Below are 23,036 nucleotides of genomic sequence, written 5' to 3'. Positions count from 1 at the left end.
AGCCCGGCCCGTCCCCGCCGCACCCGGCCCCGAGGGGGGCACCCCGCCAGCCGCCCCGGAGAGGGCTGCGCGCGTCGGCGGCGGAGCCCGCAGCCCCCATCCCGCCGCCGCCTGCTGCAAAGTGCCCCGCGAAGTTGCGCGGAGGAGAGAGAGGAGTTGCGGGTACCTGCGCTCAGCTCCGCGCCGCCGCCCCCCGCCACCGCCGGGCAGGGGCCGTAGCGGCCCGAGGAGCTCGGGGCTGGCGGCGGCGGGCGGGGGTGGCCCTGGGCGCCTGGGCAGCGCCGGGGGCAGCGCCGGGGCGGGCGGGCCCGTTGGGGAAGGGGCCGTGCGGCGCGTAGGGCAGCGGCTCGGCGGCGTGCGGGAAGGGCTGCCCCGCTCCGCGCCCGCGGGGCACCTCCACCATGGTGGGTCTCTCATAGCGCTTGGCCAGCGCCGCCCGCTTCCCGGGGAAGGTCTTCAGGACGCTGTAGGGACCCCGCTGCTTGTAGATTTTGGGGGTGCTGGGCCCCTCCTCCGCCGGCTGCATCTCCTCCTCCATCCTCCGCCGCCTCCCCCGGCGCGGCGCGGCGCGGCCCCGCTCCGGGGCTGTGTCTGCCGCCGCCGCGGCTCGTCTCTGTGGCACGGCGGAGCCCCGGCGCGGCGGGGGGCCGGCCTGATTGACAGGCGGCCGCGCCAATGCCTGGAGGGAGACGGGCGGCGACCGGCAAGTGTTTAGGGTAATCTCTGCTAATGGCAGCGGGGCGCGGAGGCGGGCGCTGGCGGGGCCGCCGCCGCCCCCGGCCCCCCCCGCGGGGCAGGTGAGCTGCCCGAGGGTCCGAGCGGCTCCGGGACCCCCCTGCCCCCGCCGGGCCCGAGGGGGCCGCGGGCTGCGAGACCGGCCCGCCCCGCCGAGCGACGGCCCCGCGAAAACTTTGTGTCCCCTCGGGCGGGCGCGGAGCCCCGCCGCCCGCCGGGCATCCCTCCCGCTCTCCCTCCCTCCCTCCCCTCCTCTCCCCGCACGGAGCGAGCCGCGGGCCCGCCTCCCCGGTTATCGGGGGTGAAATAAATAATGCCATAAATAAAAGTATTTGGGAGTCCAGGACCTGTCAGAGTTGATTAGGGCACAGAGGACATTTTCTTTCTCATTATGCAAAAGCATTTCATGGCGAAATAAAAGAGGTTTCGCTGTAACTCATGCATGTCAGATTTCCAGGAATCCGGGAGATTAATCACATTTAACATTATTTGCAACGCCCCCCGCCCGCTTTTTGCAAACCGCTTAAATGCGGCGGACGCGTGGGGCGCAGGCTGGTCCCGCGTCCCCGGCTCACTTTCCCCCTGTCGCCTGCCCGGGCCCTTTCAGGGACAGTTAAGAAATAATGAAGCGATGGTGAAAGACAGGAGGAGAATGAGATGCCATCGAAAGACGTTTCTGAGAAATGGTGGAGATCTGGGTGAGATGGGAGACAGCTGAAACCGAATGATATGTTGAAGAAAAATAAACGATAACAAACTGCTCGCTTGCTCTCTCCATTCTTTTCTGCCAAGCAATTTTATATTTTGCATTACCATTTCCCTTCTTCTGTCCCACTTCTCGCCTGCTTCTGTTGCTATAATTTATCAGGATTACAATAAACCCTCTGGCTTGTGGAAGTAAAATTGCAGAACACCTTAGCTGTATTTAAATGTCGGCAGTGGGAAATCATTCCTCTCATCACGTGGAATTTTGGCCACTTATTGTGGTCATCGCTCTCCCATTTCAGCTTTTTTAATTCAGTCAGAGTTGGTCTTACTGGTAACGAAATGCAACCCTTTGCTGATGGTAATTAACTCCTGCCCATCTACTGCAGAAGAGTGGAGTTAAGTTCTGCCGGCCAGGCATTCTTTTCATGCAGGGTGTACCAGGAGCTGGGCTGGCTTTGGTTTTGATTTTTATGACAAGCAGAGTAAATCAATTCCTTGTAGCAGCCAAAAGCATCAAGTAAAGGCTAGTGTGATAGAAATCGCTGTTTTACCTAAGCAAAATCAATCATAAGTCTCTTTGTTTCCTGCTTGAGTCTGCTCACTTGTGCTTTAAAAAAAAAAAAAAAGAAAAAAGAAAATTGTACTGTAATGCAAAACAAAGACTGGAAAAATGTGTGAGAAAAACTGTTCCTACTCAGAAATTAAATATGTCCTCTACCTTGTCTCATCTAACTGGCCTCTGCCTCAGCAGCTATTGGAGGTCAGTACTAAAATTGTATAAGGTTAGTATTAGGCTCCTAAAAGTTAGATTCAAATAAACAGCCCAAAATTACTTTCTCAGGTGTCAACTACATTCATAGAGTTCACTACTCTTTGGTGTAGATGCCTACCCCTGAGCTCCTTGTGGAAGGGACAATCCTTGCCTAACAGGAGCCTCGTACAGACAGAGAAAACCTGGAGTGACAGGTCATGTCCTCCAAGCTGCCCTCTCTACCAGCTACCTCTGCCAGGGTCCAGGCAGGTCACTGGGCAGATGCTGGCTCTCCAGGGACAGGAAGAGAGCAGCAAGTTTGGAGTCAATGGGGCTCAAAGCCACTGAAATGATATGGGGACCTCATCTGTGAGGAAAATGGAATATGCACTGAATTTCGTTCTGCTGAGGTTTTTGACAGTGCCCATCACTATCAAAATATCACTTTAGCTGCTTTTAGGAAAGCTTGGCTTTCCCCCTGGTTTGCTCTCAGCGATTCTTTTGGGTATGTATACCTAAAAAATCTGTGGCTGTCTCCCCACCTTTCCTTTTATGTTTTTCCCTGAGTTTCAGATGAGGGACTCTGGTGTTGTGGCTAATCTGATGGGTTCCTGCAGCTCAGTCCTGTGATATAAAAGTGTTTAACCCTGGTGGTCCCACCTTTTCCTTTGTGGAATGCCCTTTTATAAGGAAACCCCATTTTGCTCCTGAGCTCTGTACAGGCATGCAGCCATTCTTGCAGGAGGACTACGTGCCTTTGGACTGGCAAAGAGGCAGGCTGGTGAAGTGATGATCTCCAAGTAGGGGAAAATGCTGCTGTACCTGCTGTGAGCATTTTGGGCTGCCCTTTTCCATGGCTGCTCCCTGTGGCACAGCCTACTGCTCCCCTGTGGTCTCAGCATGTAGTCATGAAATTATTATTAACCAAACATTTAACTCTGAATTACAGACCCAGATTGGTTGCACACTGGATGAAAACAGTTAACACATAGCCTTTACCTTGATAAACTAAAAAAGCCCGAAACTCTTAGCTGATATCAGCAGCTCATTTTCAGAAAGCCAAACACCTTCATTTCCCTTAGACTGTGGCATGACTTGGGAGTTGACCCTGAAAAGAAGGTTGTGTCTTTCCCTACCTGTTTACTGATTCAAGTTTTCACTGTTTCACTGACACTAAGGGCTGGAGATCTGTAACAGGATTATTGCAGAGCACTCTAAGTGGAAAAATTATGGGAAGTAGCTGACCCTCGGTAAAAAACCTAATCAAAACAAAGACAACAGGCACAATGAAAAGCAAGAAACCCAACATAGCTGCAGTATACACTCCTCTGCTCCTAGAAATCATAGCAAAGAGAATATTTGTCAGTATATAGAAAAATACCCAATCTAGACACAGGCCATCAATCACTGAACACATCTGTGTTGAAGGTACTGTGAGGTACTCAAAGAATAAAAGTGTGATTCATCCCTATCTTCCGAGCAGGGGCTAAATCTTGCTCCACTTATTCATGGGAGCAGTGCTCCTGTGATAGCTAAAGCATGCAGGATTTGGCCATGAACTGCCAATATTGCTCTGCACGTTTGGAGTGTATGATGAGAGCTGAGATTGGCAACTCTCCTCTGTAATCTAAACCACTCTGCAGGCAGGCTAGCCATAATTTGCTGCCCTAAACATTTAACCCCGGCTAGTTAATTTAAGCTTAGCTCAGTTGCTCATGTTTATGGATAAAGAAACAAAAGGGAAAGCATCAAAAGGAAAAGATGACTGTGGAATTCAATATTTCGGCAGCAGTTGATAGGTAAATCTTATTGAAGTGTAGCATTCAAAACCAAAGGCCCGCATTTATGATAATGAGCCTAACAAGGAAATGAGATTGACACAGCAATTCTCTGTTTTTGTTGTCCCCTGAGGTTAGAGATTATGCAGTGCACGGTGCTGTTTTTAGCCTCTTTGGTGATTCCAACTGTGAGAGACAACGCTGTGCATATTTGTCAAGGTTGCACTTTAATCAGGTGACTCAGGGGCTTTTTGAGGGAGAATGTGAACTGCTGGTCTCACTTAAACCTTAATCCACATCCTATGTCAGAGATTCATGAGCCAAGCAGTGCAGCTTTTAGCCTCTTCTTTTCCCTTACGCTTACTCATTGCTCTGCAAACACGCTTTGAAATAATTGAAATGTATCTATCATGGTTACATTGTATTTTGAGAATTACTGGAATGTTTCTCAGTGACATTAATTGGTTTTAAAATATTTTTGTCTTTCTAATTAGTAAAAAATTGATGAGCAGTGGAAAGGGCATTTATACACAGGCAGACACATATTTCCACGCTACATTTGTGTCTTAATAAAATGGTTGCTAACTGGTTTCTTATGCTTAGTAAACACTGGAAAGATAGAAAATATCCTATAACTTTAGGAAGACGAAATAACCTCTGTTTTAAATGGGATCACATGGTGTAAAAGAAACCCCAAGTCTCCCTGAGGGCTGGAAAATGGATAAATGAATTATTTAAATATAGTTAAAGGATACACAGGAAAAAGTAATGGCTCTGATACCCAATGTAGGGAAAAATATTAATATTTTAAGGAATCAATTGTGGACACATGAAAAAGCTTGTTTTAATTAAAGATAGCTTACATAAAGCAGTTTCAAGCAGGGAGAAACAGTATAGGATACTTGTTGCTGAGCGTTTTTTAGAAATACATCATGAATAAAAGGAATGACACAACACAGTCCAAACTTCCATCTGCCCTAAAAAATCTTCACTGTCTGTGTTGGAGCATTCTAGAACAGCTTCGCCTCTCTGGAACATTAGCTCTTTCCCTAGCCCTTGCCCAAGCTTGCTGGTGCTTTCTCTTGGTCTTGGCCATCACCGTATAATGTAGAGTTGCTCTATATTGCATAGCTGCTCTTTGCAATGCTTAGTGCTCATTTTGCACACTTGGCATTTTGAGACCAGCATATTGGGAGGTCTGCTGGCTGCACACCTAAAGGCAGAGCTGCTGCTCCACAGGCTGGGACCCAGCTTCCTGACTAAACCTGAGCGACTCTCGCTGGTCCCTGCCCCTCAGGCACTGTTGCCCAGGCCTGCAAAAAGGTGATCCTTACAGGTCAGAAGTCACTGAGCTAGAACCCAGTTAGAAAGGCTGAGTAGAGTAGAAAAGGCTGATTTCCCCAAGCAGAGACTTCACTGATATTTTGCACTGAAGTGTTACACTTGGGCCCAGCACTCACACAGCTTGGTGGCTGTACAAAAAATATAGTCAAATTTTGTCAAGCAAGCTGTGCACATCAGTTACAATGAAAACACTGATGGGATGGACAGAGGAAAACAGCTGGAAGTAGAATCTTCCTTAAACTGATCAAGATGGGGAACCTGACTGTGGTTTAAGCACAACAGGATACACATGATCATCCTTGTGGTGCCTACTGAGCAGAGAGTCAACTCAGCTTAATCTGACAAAAAACATGGGCCTGAAGATACCAACAGTGATGGAGACATGGGAAAGGCATGATTCTTTGCTGAAATAAGCCTTCAGCTTGTATTAGATGTCTTTCCCAACTTTAAAGAGAGCCTAGGAACAGAAGGATACAAATTCTTCCCTGCATTTCCCTTCATCGCTATCCCATTTTCAGGCAGCCCCTAAGACTTACTTGAAACGATGACAACAGCTTCTCTGCATCCTTAAATTCAGAGTTCAACCACTTCATGGAACTGAAATGAAGGACTTCCTCTACATTAGTAATCATGTAGAAGCAGCACTAGTAATCCCGTGGGAGGTCCTAAAAAGCTGGGGGCAAAATAATTTCTTAGAAAAGAAGAAAGTGATGGGCAAAACCTGGAGTTTCCTGAGACCTCAGTTGCACCCTGACTAGTGCATCACAAAATGGCTCAGTTGTGAGAGGTTCCGAAAACTTTGATCCATAAATTGAATTGAATTCCATATTAAAAGAAATAGAAAAAAAAAAAAAAACAACAGCAAATACAGGCAAAATTTTCTGGAAGTAGGGTCAGGAGACTACTGCAGTTTCATGTGAGAAGGAGTTCCATTGCCATGTAAATCTTTATGTGTGGGAATGTGTCCACAACAAGCTACATTTGCTTAGGAAAAAAAATAGGTGAAACCACGTTTGCTGAAGGGTAAACGCACAGATGCTGTGTTTGCAGAGGCTGGAGTTCTTCTGATGCATCACCCACCTCTGGCTCTCCAGACACAGAGCAGTTGCTACCAAAAGTCATCCAGAGATGATCTCAGAACAGCCCTTCAAATAAGTAATGTTCTGTGAAAGTGTATGCTTTTACTTGTTTAAATATAAAGGATCTGGGAAAAAAAAAAGATGAGATGTGTGAGGTTGTCTCAGAAAATAATATGAGAATACCCTGAGTGTCCATCAACTTTACTTTTGTGATTATACTGTCATGAGAATCTCTTTATATCCTGAGCATCCTCATTATTATATTCTTGTTTCTTTGCTATGTAGCAGTGAGTTTGTGGCCTACAACAGAAGAACTTGCCCATTGATACCAACAGAGAGGTGAGAATTAACTTTAGCTAATGCTCTTTCTCTGAATCTTAATTTAAAATTGAGGAAGCCTTCTATCAGCCTCTCTCCTTGAAAGTATCTACTGGGTTTGATGCTGGTTCTGCCATCCTTAGGTAGACTAGATGAGATCAGAATTTAGATAATTTACATTATTTTAATTTGGAATAATATTTAACAACTTATTAAAATCTTCCAAGCTGATAGATGAGTGTCTCTTCAAGGAAGCATTTCTTGCTGTCCCTCTACAAACAACCATTTCACTTATGTAGAATTTAGCTTGTTAAGAAAAAAAAAGCTGGTGGGTTTTTGTTTCTTTTTTTTTTTTTTTGTCTCTGTACTTCTTCAATCACTTTTACTTTTTAATACTATGGTTACTGTAATTTTCTTTTGCTAGGAAAAAATCCTCTCTGGTCAGCTCTATTAATGGTGGAGTACACCATGATTTCCAAAGAAATTGTAGTTTCCTAGTCAGATATAGGTATGAAAGCAAGATACTGTGGCTCCTGGAAAACCCAAGTATCAAAAAAGGCAGCTGTACTGCCCCAGTACATCTAACCAAAGCATGAACACTGACATAGCCTTTCTTTCTTTACAATTGCAGATTTGCAAACATATACACTTGCCTCCAGAAAACTGGAAAGCTAAATATTAAAAACCTGACACACATTTAAGATTTCACATGTTCACTTACATAGATTAAAAATGCAAATGAAGCTGGCTTCAATGAGATGCTGACCTGAGATCAAGCCTTCTGAAGACAGGCTTTTCCACTTTCTTCAGAAGAAAGAAAAAAAAGAGCTGAGAGTTTTTATTCACCTGGATGAAACAAAAAAAAAGTGTAAGAACTATTTATAAATATGTATGAATAAATATTTAATTATATATATGCTGAATGGTTTAGCTGTTGTTCAGCAAATACATAATTTGTTAATTTTGCCTTCTTCCACTGAATAATTTATTCATCAGATCAGCTCTTTTAATATTCACTAGATGATCGGCTGATCAAATCCTGTTAGCTGAATATGTTATTTGATTTTTTTTTGCCCTTTTCAAAAATCACTTAGTCTATTGGAAGAACATTGCTGTGATTTATTAGTGGTATATTCCATCCAGTCCATGGTGACATTCTTCAAGAGTAACCTCCAAAGACAGTAGATATCTTGCTCTTGTCATATGATATTAAACTTTTGTAATGCTGACATGTATTATGTGTCTTTGACCAGGGAAATAAAACCCCATTTCCAACGGTACACTTTGTGTCACAAATTCATGACAATACATGTATGGTATGTTTTATTTTTTATTTGATGATTGAATATTGAATTATTTAGATGAGATACATCAATCATTCCTATATTCTGGTTTATCCAAGTGTCTACCCTGCAGTTTTTTCAGTACTCTGTCTTTGCAAAAGGTTTCTTCTAACCTCTAAAATTGTCATATAGCTTCAGAGATACCCTGACATTACAGTGTGGAACAAGATGGAGAAAGGACAGTGTCTAATCCTTTACAAGTCAGCCTTGAAGTCAGTCATCTTATAGCCCTTTGTAGCTAGAAAAGGACTTCTTACACTTACCACTTGAAAGGGGAAATTCTTAGCTTTCGATTGTACTGTCTTCATACCCAGGGAGGTCTGCAGAGATCAGGAAGTAAAGCCATGGTGTCATTCTGTTTGGAAAATTATTTCATGTTTTTATAGTATTCTCTGACATTTTCATAATTATTAAAGCTTCTGAGGACATACTTTTTCTCTTAAGCTGCTGAAGCCTAAATATTCAGATAAGGCTAGCTTTGTAAAAAGGAGGTTGTGAAAAGTATCATCAATCCATTTAAAAAAGTACTACTCAAGCTAATTCTCTGTAACGCTCCTGTGTAAGACTTACAGAAATACCAAATAAACAACAGGACAGTGACACTCAAAAACACTGAGACCACCACTCTGAAATGACCTGTGTAATTTTGAGCTGGTGCCACTCAAGACTTGTGCTGACATCTAGTACACAGATGTGCGTGCCACAGTCTGTGTGCTACAGCCTAATGTATTCCAGATTTCAAGATGCATGCATATGTAATAGCCTATATAATATTCCATACAAAAATTGCATTAAGAAAATGTTAAAGTTGCCTAGTTCGGCATTTAAAAGTCAAGAAATAAAATTAAGGTTGTACATGCAACATTAACTCTGTTCCCTAGAGCATTTGCCTATGATACAGTCTAATTACATGATCAAATATTATTTCTCAGATTATACAGTATAATATCTACATTTTTTTCATTTTTCAAAGTGTGAGGTGCATTAGGGAGGCTTCAGCTTCACCTTCATACAAAAAGACTTCAAATAAACATGGACTTGTCAGTCTGGAGAAGGGACACCTGGAAAGAGTTATAACAAGGGATTATAAAAGGATGCGTGGTGTAGGGAGGGTGAGGGAAGAGTGATGATTCAGTACTCCTTAACTGTGAAAGCTGGGGAACATTCATTCAACTAGCAAGTTTAGAACACATTTATTTTACATGCCATACACATGGACTCAGCACCGTAGACTCGGAGAAGATCCAAACTACAATGAATCCAAAAGAGAAATGTATAGACCATAGGGCTGTTGCTGACTGTTACATGTGAGCTAGAGGTACACTGCCCATGCCAAGAAGTCATTAATTGTGGGTGACCAGGGGCTGGGAGGATCTACCTGTGAAGGGCTCATTTAATCTGTTCTTTCTCCAAACAACCAGTGCTAGCCACACTTTGAAAGCACCACAGTGACCAGTGTTTCCATACAGACTAATAAGGACAATGATGACAGTAACACCCAACGTTTGGGATCCCTGCCACAAGGAAAGGAGAGGTGAATGTGACTCCTTGGTCTGTTTACCAGCTGCAAACCCCATCCTCAGAGCTGCTCTTTCTTCTGTGATGCTTCTGTACACACCAATAACCTAGCCTAAAATTTTTGCAGGACTGTCCCTGTAAGACTCCATTCCTGTTCACTACTCCAAACTCAAGCAGGATCTTACCTTAGAACTGTAGAACTGGGTGTTTTGGCAGAGGACAGCTGAATCTTCCACGATGTTTCTCAGTTTGAGGCATACATATCTGCACCTCAGAGCCTCCTCTCCCTGACTCTAGTGACAGGTACTGATTGTGGGATTGTTACAACCCTCTGCTGGATGGGATGGAGTGCTCTTGGGCCAGCCAGTGATAGTGAGCAACCCTGGGAGCTCTGGAGCAGAGATGCCCAAAGGGACACAGGAGTTGACACACTCTCCAGGTACAGGCTGTGCTCCCGCATGAAGCACAAAACTGAAATGGGGCTGTTTTCCTGTGACATGGAAGTGTGTGTCAGACAGAAATCAGGTGGAGATGACAGCCATGTGATCGACCACATTCACTATTTATTCCATTTACCTTGCATATATTATCTGCCTCCTTCACCTGCACTGTGACTGCTAATTCATTTTTACCAAGAGCCTTTTTCTTATGCTAATGAGGTTCTTTAAACAATTGTTGCTAAAAACTCACTAGGTTACAAAAGAAATAGTCCTTTCTCTTCCCAAAGTGCAGAGCAGTCCTTCCTTTACTCCCTGACAGGCCTGAAGTGAGAGTGTTGCTCCACTGAAGGTTTAAGGTTTGTTATTTCACTCTTCGTTGGACTAGAAGTCAGTATTTTACATAATTGAAGATCATGAATTATTAGTTCTGGGAATTAGATTTTGATGAAATCTTGACAGATAGCAAGGTATTATGTATAATTAACACCAAACAATCTACAATTAGAAGATTTAGCATATACAAATGTTATTTTTAGGAAATTAAAGATACTTTACCAAACATGTGAGTGATGATTTTTACACCCTCTGAAGTCTAAGGCTTTCCATGCCTTTGCAGATAAAGCAACATAAAAACAGTGTCAGTTTTCACTTCAAAAGACCTGAATTCTTCATTTTTGTATTTTGTAAAACGTCTGTAACTTTCTGTAATCTAGATCGATATGTAACACCTCAAGATTATATCTGGGTGAGGCAAAATAAAGAAAGCTGTTCAGTTTTTATTGAGGGAGGAGCTTTCTGTATGTGAGGAAAGCCAAGCCTGATGTTTACATCTGCCATGTGACAGTGACTCATACAATAGGATTTTCAAGCAGAGAGGAAAAGTAAGTGTGAGAGGAATTACAATCTCATTTTTAGGACATAAAATAAAGGGTTGACCATATACATCTGTCCCCTTACTTACCTGTATTCTGAAAAAAAAGGTCATTACTTATTTGGGGAGGGTGTTGTTTTGCCATTTATGTGTGGGGTATAAAATACAAGCATTGTATAAACACTCTGCACTGCAACAAGTCTCTGCACAACACCCTCAGCACTGAGAAAGGTATCTCTTCATCCCATTGCACATCTTTAATGCAGAGATTGTAAACAATCCTTGTGTCTCTGTTTAATTTTCTACAATATTTCTCTTTTTTTTCTTTCAAACTGTGGACTCACCATTCCACTGAATGGATAGAGAAGAAGCCATCAATCTTTTAATTCTGTGAGAGACCCAGCTACCAGCAGCTACTGTCTCTGGAGAGCATGGCAGCCTTGCTCTGCTCACAGTCCATCCGTGGGGACCTGTATGAGTTCTCTGTGGACTCTTCCCATCTTGTAAAGAGAATTTCTTTCCAAAATAATCCTGGAGGTACTAAAAACTCATCTCTGCTGGCTGATATTCCATCCAGGGCCAGGTCTGTGGAGGACAGCTGTCCGGAAGGGCTAACAAGGTTGCAAGCAGCTCTGTTTACCAAGATGTGTCTCCAGTGCCTGTTCCCATTACACTTGTGCCTTGCTATGGGCAGGATTTTGCACCTGCCTTGCAGATGACAATATCACAGGAATACAGCACAAAGACATTTGAGCTAGAAGAGTTGCTGTGATGGCAAACCCATGGGTGCAGCAAGTTTAAAGGTGCCTGCAACAGGGAATCTTTCACAGCTGTGTGACTTCCCAGCACTCTGAAAAGTCTACACACCTGAGCCAGCAGTCTGATGGGGCAAGGCAGTTTCTTTTCAGTTGCTGGTGGAAGATGGGATACAGGCAATGTAATGAAACCTTGGCTATGCTTGGGCACAGATAGAAGAGCATTGGAAATGTGTTCTGAACCTTCTTATTGAAGTGTCAGGGGTTTTTTGGATGGTAAATCCACTTTCAGGTCAGCAAGTCTGCAAGTTAGTCTGTCCAAAAAAACCCTTAAAAAGAAGACATTAAAATGCCTGAGACCTCACAATCTCCCACGTGTAGAAAAAAGCAACCAGACACTGCTTCTTTTGAATATCTGAGGGGGAAAAATAAGATATTTAAAGAGGCACAAACTTATGGATTCACTTTTTCAGACTCATAGAACCCATTAAATATGTGCAAAGCAGTTTTCTTCTGTAACATTAGATTTAATGGGAATAAATCAGCTGAAATACATGATTGCAAGAATGGTAACAGCAGGATTCTGTATGAACTTTGAGTTTAGGGAGTGTTTTTTCTACTCTTCCACAAAGGAAAAATCTCTTAATATATAACTTCTGAGGTAAGCAAATAAAAGGTGACATAATTCTTTGCCATTAAAACTGACATAAGTCAGATGATGCACAGACGCAGATGAGATAACTCTGAAATACGACATTCTTCAGGGCTGACAAAATTTTTGTAAACTAAGACTTTTTAAATCAACAGAATGAACCTGGTTATAACAAGCCAGCAGAGGTTACATGATCTAAATTCTGATTTAAATTGGTCAAATGTTGGTAAGAGAATATAAAAATATGCTGTGGAGAGAATATTAATAAGACATTCACAGGAAGAACCAGGTGAAACCATATCCAAACTTTAAAGGGAACATTAGGGTTGTGGGATAGTTGTCAAAACTGACACTGAGTAAAGCATTGTGACTTCATGTGAGAAGACAAACATCTCAGGCCCTAAGTGCTAAAGATCCCCATCAGAACATACACTGACATCCAGCTCCATGCTGCAATGCAAATGGAATGGCTCTGATGCTTAGTCCTTCAATGTTGCATTTCTAAATTTGCTGTGTTAAATAGACTCCTGCTATTCCTAACAACAGACCTCAACCCTATTATAACAGAAAAACAGCAGAACATACATGATTTCAAAACCACTATCTGATCTTGTATAGTCAATAAATGTTGTGGGCTTATATGGTGCTCAGATCTTCCAAAAAGTAAGGTTTAGAGGTTTGCCCCAGACCACAAAATAAAGCTGGCAGAGTGGAATATGATTTAGGATCAACCACCTGCCATATGGTACTTACTTCTCCATCCTATGCTGCTTCTTGATCATGCTAAGTTAGTCACAGCTCCAGCAGCAGAAATAGGAGGAGTTGTTTATTATCCTCAGCACAGTAATGATACCTCAGGCCACAGTGATAAGTAATTGAAACAACAGGGGTCTTAGAGAGACTTAAAAACAGAGATCTTAAAATACACAGAAACTGGTGTATTAAATGGAATGTGTAACTAATAAATTGCCAGCTATTTGCAGTATAATACAGCATCCCAAATTCAGTCATTCCAGAGACTTCAACTTCTACAATGCCATTTGATACTCTTCAGAATTTAAAACCCCATCAAGATGAGGCTAAAATAATAGCAATAATAATAATCATAGTGACAACAACAACAACAATGTTATTCACTTACTTACTTTTCTTCAAAGGGATTTCCACTTTTAAATGCAGGTAGATGATGAGTAATTCTAACACCAAGGTGTGACAACAATCACATGCAATTAAGGACCCAGTGTTATACAGTCCTGAATATCTATGATCTACAGCTGATAAGGATTTAATGGAGTAAATAACAATCTTTATAAACATTGTTGGCTTATTGTATCATGTTCTTCTGGCCTGAAAATATGTTATGCCATACTAACTACAGATTTAGGTACCAAAAACAAAACAAAGTGGTTTCTCTTTAATTGTACTTGCCCTAAACAGATGTCATCCTCGGAGGATGGAAGGATACAACCTTCAAAGCAAGTCTTATGCCATCAGACCTACTGATATGTATTGCTCTGTGTTCTTTATTAAATGAAATTGCATTTGATATTTTTCATTTGTCTTTATGATCTATTAATAACACTTTACCTACCTATCACTCTGTATTTTCTGCATCATTTTATCCAGTTCTTCTGCTTTTAAGATGGTCCTAGAATTTTTAGTGCTATTCCATGTACTGTATGAATTTTGAGCATATACTTTATGCATCTGAGATATATCATACTTAACAGAAAGTTTTCCAAAACCATTGTCTCACATTGTAATGAGATACAGAGAGATTAAGGATATTTTAGTACTTTGGCTACTGGATGGCACATGAAGGGCAATATGATTAAATGCAAGATAAAACTGTGAGCTGAGTGATAAAGCCAGACAAGTACATGAAAGATTCTTCTGTCAGAGGTTTTTCTTATTTGTCATGTAAATATTGCCTGAATGTACTATTACTGAATCTAAAGTTTGTAATTTTGCAGCTAGTAATTTTCCATTAGGAGTACTGTTTCATTTATCACTGCTAGGTTGTCTTTAGAAGACTAGGAAATGAGACAGTCATACAACAGTAATCTCCCTTAACCTGTGCTAACCTTGCTGCACTGTTTATTTGCCAGGGGTGGCATCCACCAAGGTACTGCAAGTGTGGCTCTGCACCGTATAAAATCAGCATCTGGCTCCTACAAAATACTCCCAAGAAAAGGAAGAAAAGAAAGAAAGTCATAATACCAGGCTCTCTAGATCTTTAATGCAGAGACATGTACATCTGCTGTGTGGTTAATGTGCAGAGCAGGCAAGCACCAAGGCTCAGGAGATGCTGGGCAGCAGGAAGTTCTCAGACACCATTGTGAGTGGTTGCTGCCATTGAAGTACAGTTGAGTGGAGAAGATATAAGGGTGACACCCCAGCAATCTCAGCTGACCTCTTTCAAGAACCAAGGGGATATCTGCTTTGGAAAGGTGCCAGCTGGCTCAACCCCGCTTTGGGGGTCCTGGTGCTGCACTGGGGAATGCAGTGGCTTAGGTTCCACCAGCCTCAGCCCACTGCCCCAGAGCTGCTGGGGAAATTACCCTGATTTGGGGGTGTCACTGTATAGAGAATGGGGATGTTAAGAGTTTGAGTTGTCTCTCAGTTACAGCATTCACACCAGGAAACATAGGAAAACACTTGCCCAGCTATAATCCTGTTCCATTTTTATATCATAATGGAGAAGTTCAGTCTGATGCAGGCTTTTGGGATGTGGCTGGAGCACCTAAGCATCACAGCACCAGCGCACACTGGTTCTAGCAAGGGCCAGGCTGTGCAGAGGTTTGGAGAAGTTGCTGGTGCCTGTCACTGGAAGCTCGTGGAGGCTGCCTGCCTGCTGATGCAGCTCTGAAGGAAGACAGGGCTTACCATAAGCTACTTCAGAAAATTGTAGGCTCTGTGTAAGTTGCACAAATTACTGGCCAAAGATTTCAAACAGTGAACACATTTGTTCTCAAACTATTTATGAACAGGAAGAAAACAAACCTCACAGTAAGACAGTGATGTGTTGAATATGCTTTGTTTGCCTGGCATTAATGGATATCTGAAGGAGCTGGGTTCTATGAGTCATTCAGTCAAGCTGTAGAGATAATCAAAGGGGTGAGACATGCTTCCAAAGGATCCCCTTTTGCATTCTTCAAACATTCTCTCAAACTCCCAATGAATTCAGTACAGAAAAATTAAGATGAGACTTACATCCTTGCAGGTCTCCTGTCACCCTGTGCAGCTGAACTGAGACCAAACTATCTCCCAGAGCTCATATAGGAGCAGCACAATTGCCCCTTTCTGTATGCCATTAGTCACATGTATTTTCAGTCCCTGGGGTAGATCTCTGCAGGCTGCATGTGACCTGCTGCCTGTCCCTTGCCACACTCTTTCCACAAGGCCTCCCTGTCACCTGGGGATGGAGATGTGCTGTGCAGTCCCGAGTGTCTTGGTAACAAGATATCTGGCCGCTCTTGGTGAAGTTCTGGGGTCCCTCATGGATATGTGACACCCAGGAGTAAAAGAGAATTATCACTATAAAAAAATCTGATCTTTTCATGTCTATAATTTGTTTGTGTGCTTGTGTTTTACTGCATTGCATTAAGCTCTCTCTAAAAACAAAAAACTGCAATTCATAACCAGAGAGGGGGGAGAGACAAAGAGAGAGAGAGACAGAGAGAAAGACTAATGCTGGGAATCCCAGATTGCTGAAAAGAAGAGGAAAAAACTAACACAAAATTGCTGCCTGAGATGATTAAAGACACTTCAACATTTTATAGGGAACAGCCTGCAAAACTGCTACAGAAAATGGTGGGAGATAAGGCAGCAAAGGAGATGGTTATCAGAGCAAGAAGTTGGTGATCTTTTTTGAAAAATAGTCACTACATGAAAAAATCCTCTCTTGTCTCAAAAAAAAAAAAAGCCAAGAGCAGATATAACTGAGGAACATATAGATGATCAGTGTCCCATGCTTCATTCAATCAGGCAATCAAGATAATTAGGAAGTATGGGGAAGATTGATTAATGGCCAAGGCAGACATTGAGTTGACCTTTTCTTTATTACTACAGCAGTACATTTAAATAGACTCCACTTAGTAGGGTTTAAAATGGAAAAGTGAGCTGTTATAGATATAGTAAATGTGTAACTAAGAATGCAAGGTCTAATACTCCTATTCTGTATCTTGCTTTCTACCTTTAGTCTCCACACCATCTCATCTGAACATGAATTAGTTTAGTTTCTTGAATCCATGCTCTAGCAGTTACTCTAGTTACTATCTTAAGATAAACCAATGTATTTAATGGTAGTAAAATAGATAGAGTTTAAAATGTTTTAAAATTGAAAATATTAAAATATAGGGGTCAGTGCTACTTTGTGAATTAGCACCAGTTTTGTTATGCACAAGAGCAGGACAGGGGAAGCTGAACCAGACTGCTCATGCTGGGATCCCCAGATTCAGTGATAAGTGAGGGAGCATATCCAGGACTTCTTTGTGGTCCCTTCTACTTAGGAGAGCCTGGCATGCCCACAGTAGGGTAACCTGGGCCTCTCCTTCATTATGTCAGAGATTTTGGCTCAGAGAACCAAGCTGGGGCCAGTGGAGCTGCCACAGCACCAGTGCCAGCAGCAAGTGTCAGAGCAGAGAGAACATTCAGGAACCTCATAGGGAAAGGAACTTTGTGAAGGCATCTTTACAGCTATTAGCCAGTCTCCTGGATGTGAGGGAGGGCTCCAAGCAGGCTACAAGGCAGGCACAGCACAAAGAGGACATCGTGCTGGAGAGGCTTGCAAGGATTTCTGGTACCCATTAAAAGGGATTCTGAGCCAAAATGCGCAGATTGCAATGCTCACCTGAGAAGGTGAAAACATAACACAGATCACAAGTTTCAGGAGCTGGCTGACTTGTGCCTCTGGGCTAATGGTGTGGAGCTGGACACCTAAGTAGCAGACTTCAGGGCACAGGAGTGCTGCCTGGGTCATGTAGGAAATCTGGATGTGTTCCTTTTAGGAGAAGAGTTTAATTTACCTTTTTATACAAAATGTTCTTCTCTCTGGTGAGAAATACAGTGAGCTGTGCTCTATAAGGTGACCCTAACAGCAAATGTAAATGAGAAGCAGAGGTAGGTACAGACACTTCTCAGCAGCAGTGTGGGAGCGAATGATGCAGGATTTTGCCTGGAGGCAACTCAGGGCAGAAGCGTAGTCAGATCTCGAACAAAGACAATGCACTGTGTATCGTGCCATCAGCAAGGGCTGGACCACAAGCAATGTGGGCCTGAGCACAGGTGAGCCTGCTGGGGAGGGCCCAGCTTCCCACCGAGGTTCAGTGATACCTGCTAAAGAGTCACAGCATTTTCTCAGCTGCTGAGCTGGAGTGGCGTGTATTGCTCAAGGCTGTTTGCTGAACAGTGCTTTTCCTCACAGGCAAATCTGCAGGGGAAAGGGAGAGAAGTTAATTAGTAAAACTGGAAGGCATTTAGAAAAATAAGTATGTATTTGGAAGAAAATTTACACCAACCTATTTGGTATAATGCAGGTGAAATCAATGGATTTCTACAAAGAGTGGCTTTGCAGAAGTTTACAAAGTCTACAGGGAAATTATGACATTAAGCAATGTTTACAACTACAGAGTAGTGTTTCAGGCAAAAAATGTTATATGTTGTTCATTTGCAGTAGTCAAACCCCTCCAACTACAGAGTTAGCCTTTTAATTTTGTAGAGTTGAAAACAATTGACATATTGTATGAAAAGTTCTCTTCTGTGAGTTATCTACTAAGCAGAAATAGTCTTGATTGCCAGCATTGGGTCAGGCATTCAGCTCATGTAACCCAGCAGAACTCCTCTGGTGTCGATAAAACCACCTTGATTTACAGTAGCAGAAGATCTGAGCAGTGTACAGCTTTGAAAAATTGAGGTGTAGGTTTATTCATTATTTCAAAGGTGGAGGCTTGATCTGCTCTGCTGAGACATAACCTTGCTGTGCCAGACAGCTATGCTGAGGTCTCCACAGGCTCAGGAGGACCAGGGTTTGCTCCCAGACTGTACTTTGCAGGAACAGTTCCTCAATGAGTAGGAGCAAGTCCAGCACTCCCTGAGGAATGCCTCTTTACCCTAGCTCATCAAAAACGCACTTGCAATGGCAATTAATTGGTTCTGGGACACCCTCCAATGCAAATGGCCACATCCAAAGCCCTCTATTTTGCTGCCTTCAAAGGGCACCAGCTCAGTCTCAAGGGTGTCAGTTTTGAGACTGGTACTTTATATGCATCTAGGTCAGATTTCATCTGTGACCAAACACGTGAACAGTGGTCCTGTGCCGATCTTGAAATGGCTGTAGGGCCATGAGGGGGCTTTTGTAAGGCCACTGCTCCACTTGCTGCAGTGAGAGTGGTGAGGGTCTCTGTGAGCACATGGAGGTGCTGGTGCCTGTCTGGCTCTGCTGGGCTGGGCTCAGCCTTCATAGTTCTGCTCCTAGAGCACTCGCAGGGAGGCGAGGCTCCAGAGCTGATCTTACTGACAGCGTTGCTCCAATTTAAATAAAAATGTTTAAAGAAAGGCTAATAAGGAAACCTCAAAATATTAAAATGCAGCTGCCTTTGAAACAAGAGGGCAAAAAACAACTGCTGTGAAAACTGCAATGGGTTAGAGGCAGGTTTGGTTTAGTGTTTATACTGCATTAAATGCCACAGAGCTGGGAATTCAGTGTAGTGAGATGCAGAATACTTCTATCTAGTGCTGAGCATTTTCCACTCTCATTTGACTTCATTGGAGGAAACTCAGGGAGCTCCATACCTCAGAAGGTGACTGCAAGCTCTGACATTTGAATCACACTAATGAAGTAGTTTCCCTTGGTGGGATGTGCATTCCTCCTCCCTGTAAGTTTCAAATAATACTACTCCTTAAAGTAGGAACAAACATTTTACTTATGGCTAGAATGCATTTATTGGTAATTTTCACATAAATCAACTTATATGAAAATGTATTCATAATCCAAGCCTTCTCTATAGTGATAAAATGTTTCTGCTTCTGTGGTAGAAAATAGCTTATTATGCAAACAGCATTGCTTGTGTTACATTATGCATGGGAGTCACCTGGAGAACATCACAAAAGCTTCAACCAAAAGGAAAAAAAGAGGGGAGAGAATCGGGTGTTCCATTTACTGCACCACTTGCCTATTATAATTAGCTGTAAATGAGCTGATATCTGTACTTTGAAATGTATTTCATATATGCCTTGGTAACATTATACAAATAAGAAAAGCCAAAGAGAATGAAAGGATATGAAGCTCACCCAGAAATGGCCTTGCAAAATGTCACCCCAATTAAAAAAGCAAAAGCCAGTTGCCATTTTTAAACTGGTTAGTTGTATTTACTTTGAGAATACCCTGGTTATATTTATATTCTGCTTGATTTAATTCAGGATGCTGCAAGTTCCCACTGGACTGTGATCATTATGAATGACATTGTAGAGAAGTCTGATTAAATAAGATCTGCTCAGGCTAAAACCCATATTAACTCAGATATCTTTAAAATAATCATGGGGAAAAAAAAAAAAAAGAAAGAACTAGTCCCAGCACAATCATTCAAGGCCCATTGTCTCATGTGGCCTTTCTTATTGAAGGATAAAATAATGGTTTTAAAAAACAGTGCAAGAATGAGAGCAGCCCTGTGGGAAGGGTTTGGGGGTGATGGTTGATGAAAAACTTAACATGAACACAGTGTCAGAAAGCCTGTGGATCCTGGGCTGCACCAAAACCAGCATAGCCAGAAGGTTAAAGGAGGTGATTCTACTCTTCTACTCTGTTCTATGAGACCCCACCTGGAGCACTGGGTACAGCTCTGGTGTCCCCAACATAAGAGGGACATGGAATAGTTGGAGCAAGTTCAGAGGAGACCACGAAGTTGGTAAGAGGACTGGAGACATGACTGGGAAGAGATGAAAAATATCACAGAAGAAACACTTGTTGCTAACATTGCATGATACATTATATATGAACATATGTGGTATATGTATGCTCACATGTATATAAAAAGGCAAGCATATGTATGTATACCTATCTATATCTATATCTAGAAATCCAAGAGGAACATAGTCCATGACTCATTTAAGAGGAACATAGTGTGTGTCTAATTTAAGGCCAACAATCCTGAGGTCCAAATTCCAATATCAGGGACAAGAATCTGGGGCAAAATACCCACAGGAGTGTTTGAGAAGTTAGAATTAATCTGTGACAAAAAAGAATATTTCTGAAAGTGGCAACTGAAGGTGCATTTTTTTCTCATGGGGGCTACATGAGGTGACACTTTGGCTACTAAGGGAAGTACAGAATGTCAGAGGAAAAGAAAGTGACAGAAAGTCCTGGTCAACAAAAATAATGTATGGATATGCAGTGAAAACCAATGTAAGCAATAATAATACCTAATATTTGGGAAGAAATGCTAAGTTGAAATGGATTATGTTACTTTGCAAGAGTGTATATGCCAGCAGAGTGTGCACAGACAAAGCAGGGACAAAGATGACAACAACATTACCAGCTGAGAAAAATTCCCTCTGACCAATGGACAGTGCTACAGAAGATGAATTGAATATTAGATTGAAATCAAATGGAACTTCTATGAATTTTAAGTTGGACACAGGTAGACAAGCTGGTGTGAAGCCTGAAACACAGATATTCTCATGTATATAGCAGCTGCAGACAGTGGGAACTGGAAATATTGGGGCTTACAGTGGGAAACGTATCTCTACTAAGAGGGTGTGTGAACTAAATGTATAAGCAAATACTAAATTAATAAAAAAGGACCTGCAGATGTGCCAAAGAGGAGGGGATCTATTTTTGACTTTAAACTCCAATGTAATAAAGAAACTATGGTTATTACAGTGAAAAAAATACTAAATATATTTGATACGAATTTGAGGGGATCTTTTGGAGGACAGGCAAGGAGGAAAAAACCTCCAGACTAAATCTGAATAAACCCTTTATTCTCCATCTAACACTTCCAAACCAGGTTTCTCTCTCATCCTAAACCAGAAGGCAAAAGCTCAACTAGTGAAGTTGTTGCTACTGAACCACAGGCTAAGTGAAGTGTCCCTCTAGAGTGGGTGTTATTTCTGGTCATTGCAGGGGAAGAGAAAACTTGTGGTTATTTATTGGTGTATTAAATAAGGATGTGGGAGCTGAATTCTGCTACTCAGAGAGAGAGGCTCTGGAAACACGGACCTTGCCAAAGATACTGTGATGTGCCAGTGCTGTCCAGCCTTTGTGAAAAAGTGTTTCCTCTCCCGACATTGTGCCTTCCTGAGGAGCTGCTGACTGTAGTAGATCATTACAAGTGCCCACAGGTTCAAGATGTGTTCCTGGGAGAGTTCAGCAAAACCCTCACCATTCTGCAGCCAGGTTTTCCCTTGTCTTGGTTGAGAAATCTGTGTCCATTTTCTCAAGCATTTAATCTTATCTCTGCCTTGTTTATGATACTACCTCTCTTACAGTACTGCTGAGTTGATTTTTTTTCTCTTTCTGTCCACTATTCAATAATTACCTAATTAAAAGGTAATTAATGTAAGAATACTTTGAAGCTGTGCTACTCTTCAAGCTTTGGGAGGCTGTGGATGCTCATGGTTCATGTTGCAGTCTGGGTTACAGATCTCTCCCAACTCCATGGTGGTATTTGCTTGTCTCAGGACAGAGGTCTGTGTGGCTCTCCAAAGATTATAGAGAAGTCTTATCTCATCAGCAATTAATTTTTCCATTCGTGTGTTCACCCCTTCAGGATTGGTGATGGGCTGCACTGGCTCTTAGTGACAAATCTGCAGAAAATGATTGAGTAATATTAACTGAAAACTCACCCTGCCCCTAAATCAACATCACAAGTACCCTGCCTGGCTTTATGAATGAAATGACAGACTGGTGTGAAAAAGAGCAGCAAGTATCAGGCAGTACATATGCAGATGACAATAATGAGCACTCAGTTACAGGATGCTGAAGATCCTGCTGCTTTCTGAGTCCAGCATAAGGAAGATGATTTTTTCCTGAAACACAAATGGTGATGAGCATCTATTGGAGAGGGCATTGGACTAGATGACCTTTAAAGGTTCTTTCCAAGCTAAACTTTTCTCCAATTCTATGATCCTTCCTGTGTGATGCCCAGCTGACTTTGCTTTGGCACAAAAACTTGTCATGTGTTCATGTTCCGTCAGTCTCACAAATTTTGTCTTGACTTTCTCAGAAGGTTTTATCTCATAACCTATAAAAGTCAAAAGTCCTTTAACATTCAATATATTCATCTGAGCTTAATTAGAAATTAGAAAAAATTGGTTTGAGGCAAACTGGAGAGGCAGAGACTTTCAGTGGAATGGCCCTAAAGTTGTGACATCTTTGGTAATTGATTACTTCTGAAGAGAGACAGTAGCTGAACTGGAAAAGGTAGAGTCACTGCATCCTTGCACCACCCTTCAGAGAGATGCTACAGTGTAAGCCCTACTGCAGGCCAGACATGGAGGCCAGAGAGATCACAGTTTTTATGACACAAGCTCATTTTCCTCTCTTTTTTAGCATTCAAATGCCTAGTGTTAATGTGCTTAAAAATTCACAATATTTTTCTGTTTTTCTAGGGACAAGTATGGGTGTGAAAACAAATGCTCTGGTACTGACATGAGTTATGGTGAGGTAAAAGACAGCCAGACAGCAAGAAGTGGCTTCAGGGACTGGAGACTTCCTATGAGAGCCTCCCAGGGAGCTAACTGAGAT

At 42.4% G+C, this 23,036-nt stretch overlaps 1 protein-coding gene and 1 long non-coding RNA gene across 2 annotated transcripts in view; both read right to left on the bottom strand.

The window, feature by feature from the left end:
* BEND4 (BEN domain containing 4) overlaps positions 1–592 on the bottom strand; it is a 28,033-nt gene extending 27,441 nt beyond the window's left edge. Inside the window, 2 exon segments of the mRNA XM_039699116.1 lie at positions 167–271; positions 274–592. Of these exon segments, the coding sequence (XP_039555050.1) occupies positions 167–271; positions 274–538 (370 nt within the window). The 5' untranslated portion in view covers positions 539–592.
* Positions 593–7,457: 6,865 nt separating this feature from the next.
* Positions 7,458–11,634, bottom strand: LOC120497488. Its single transcript, XR_005626517.1, has 3 exons — positions 11,230–11,634; positions 8,320–8,411; positions 7,458–7,559 (listed from the first exon to the last, which is right to left on the bottom strand). It is a non-coding gene; the product is annotated as an uncharacterized LOC120497488 (long non-coding RNA).
* Positions 11,635–23,036: the final 11,402 nt, after the last annotated feature.

The sequence above is a fragment of the Passer montanus genome, unplaced genomic scaffold (assembly GCF_014805655.1).
Source record: "Passer montanus isolate IOZ18808 unplaced genomic scaffold, ASM1480565v1 scaffold13, whole genome shotgun sequence".
In the NCBI taxonomy this organism is placed as follows: domain Eukaryota; kingdom Metazoa; phylum Chordata; class Aves; order Passeriformes; family Passeridae; genus Passer; species Passer montanus.
This window is presented reverse-complemented; position numbering and strand designations above follow the sequence as displayed.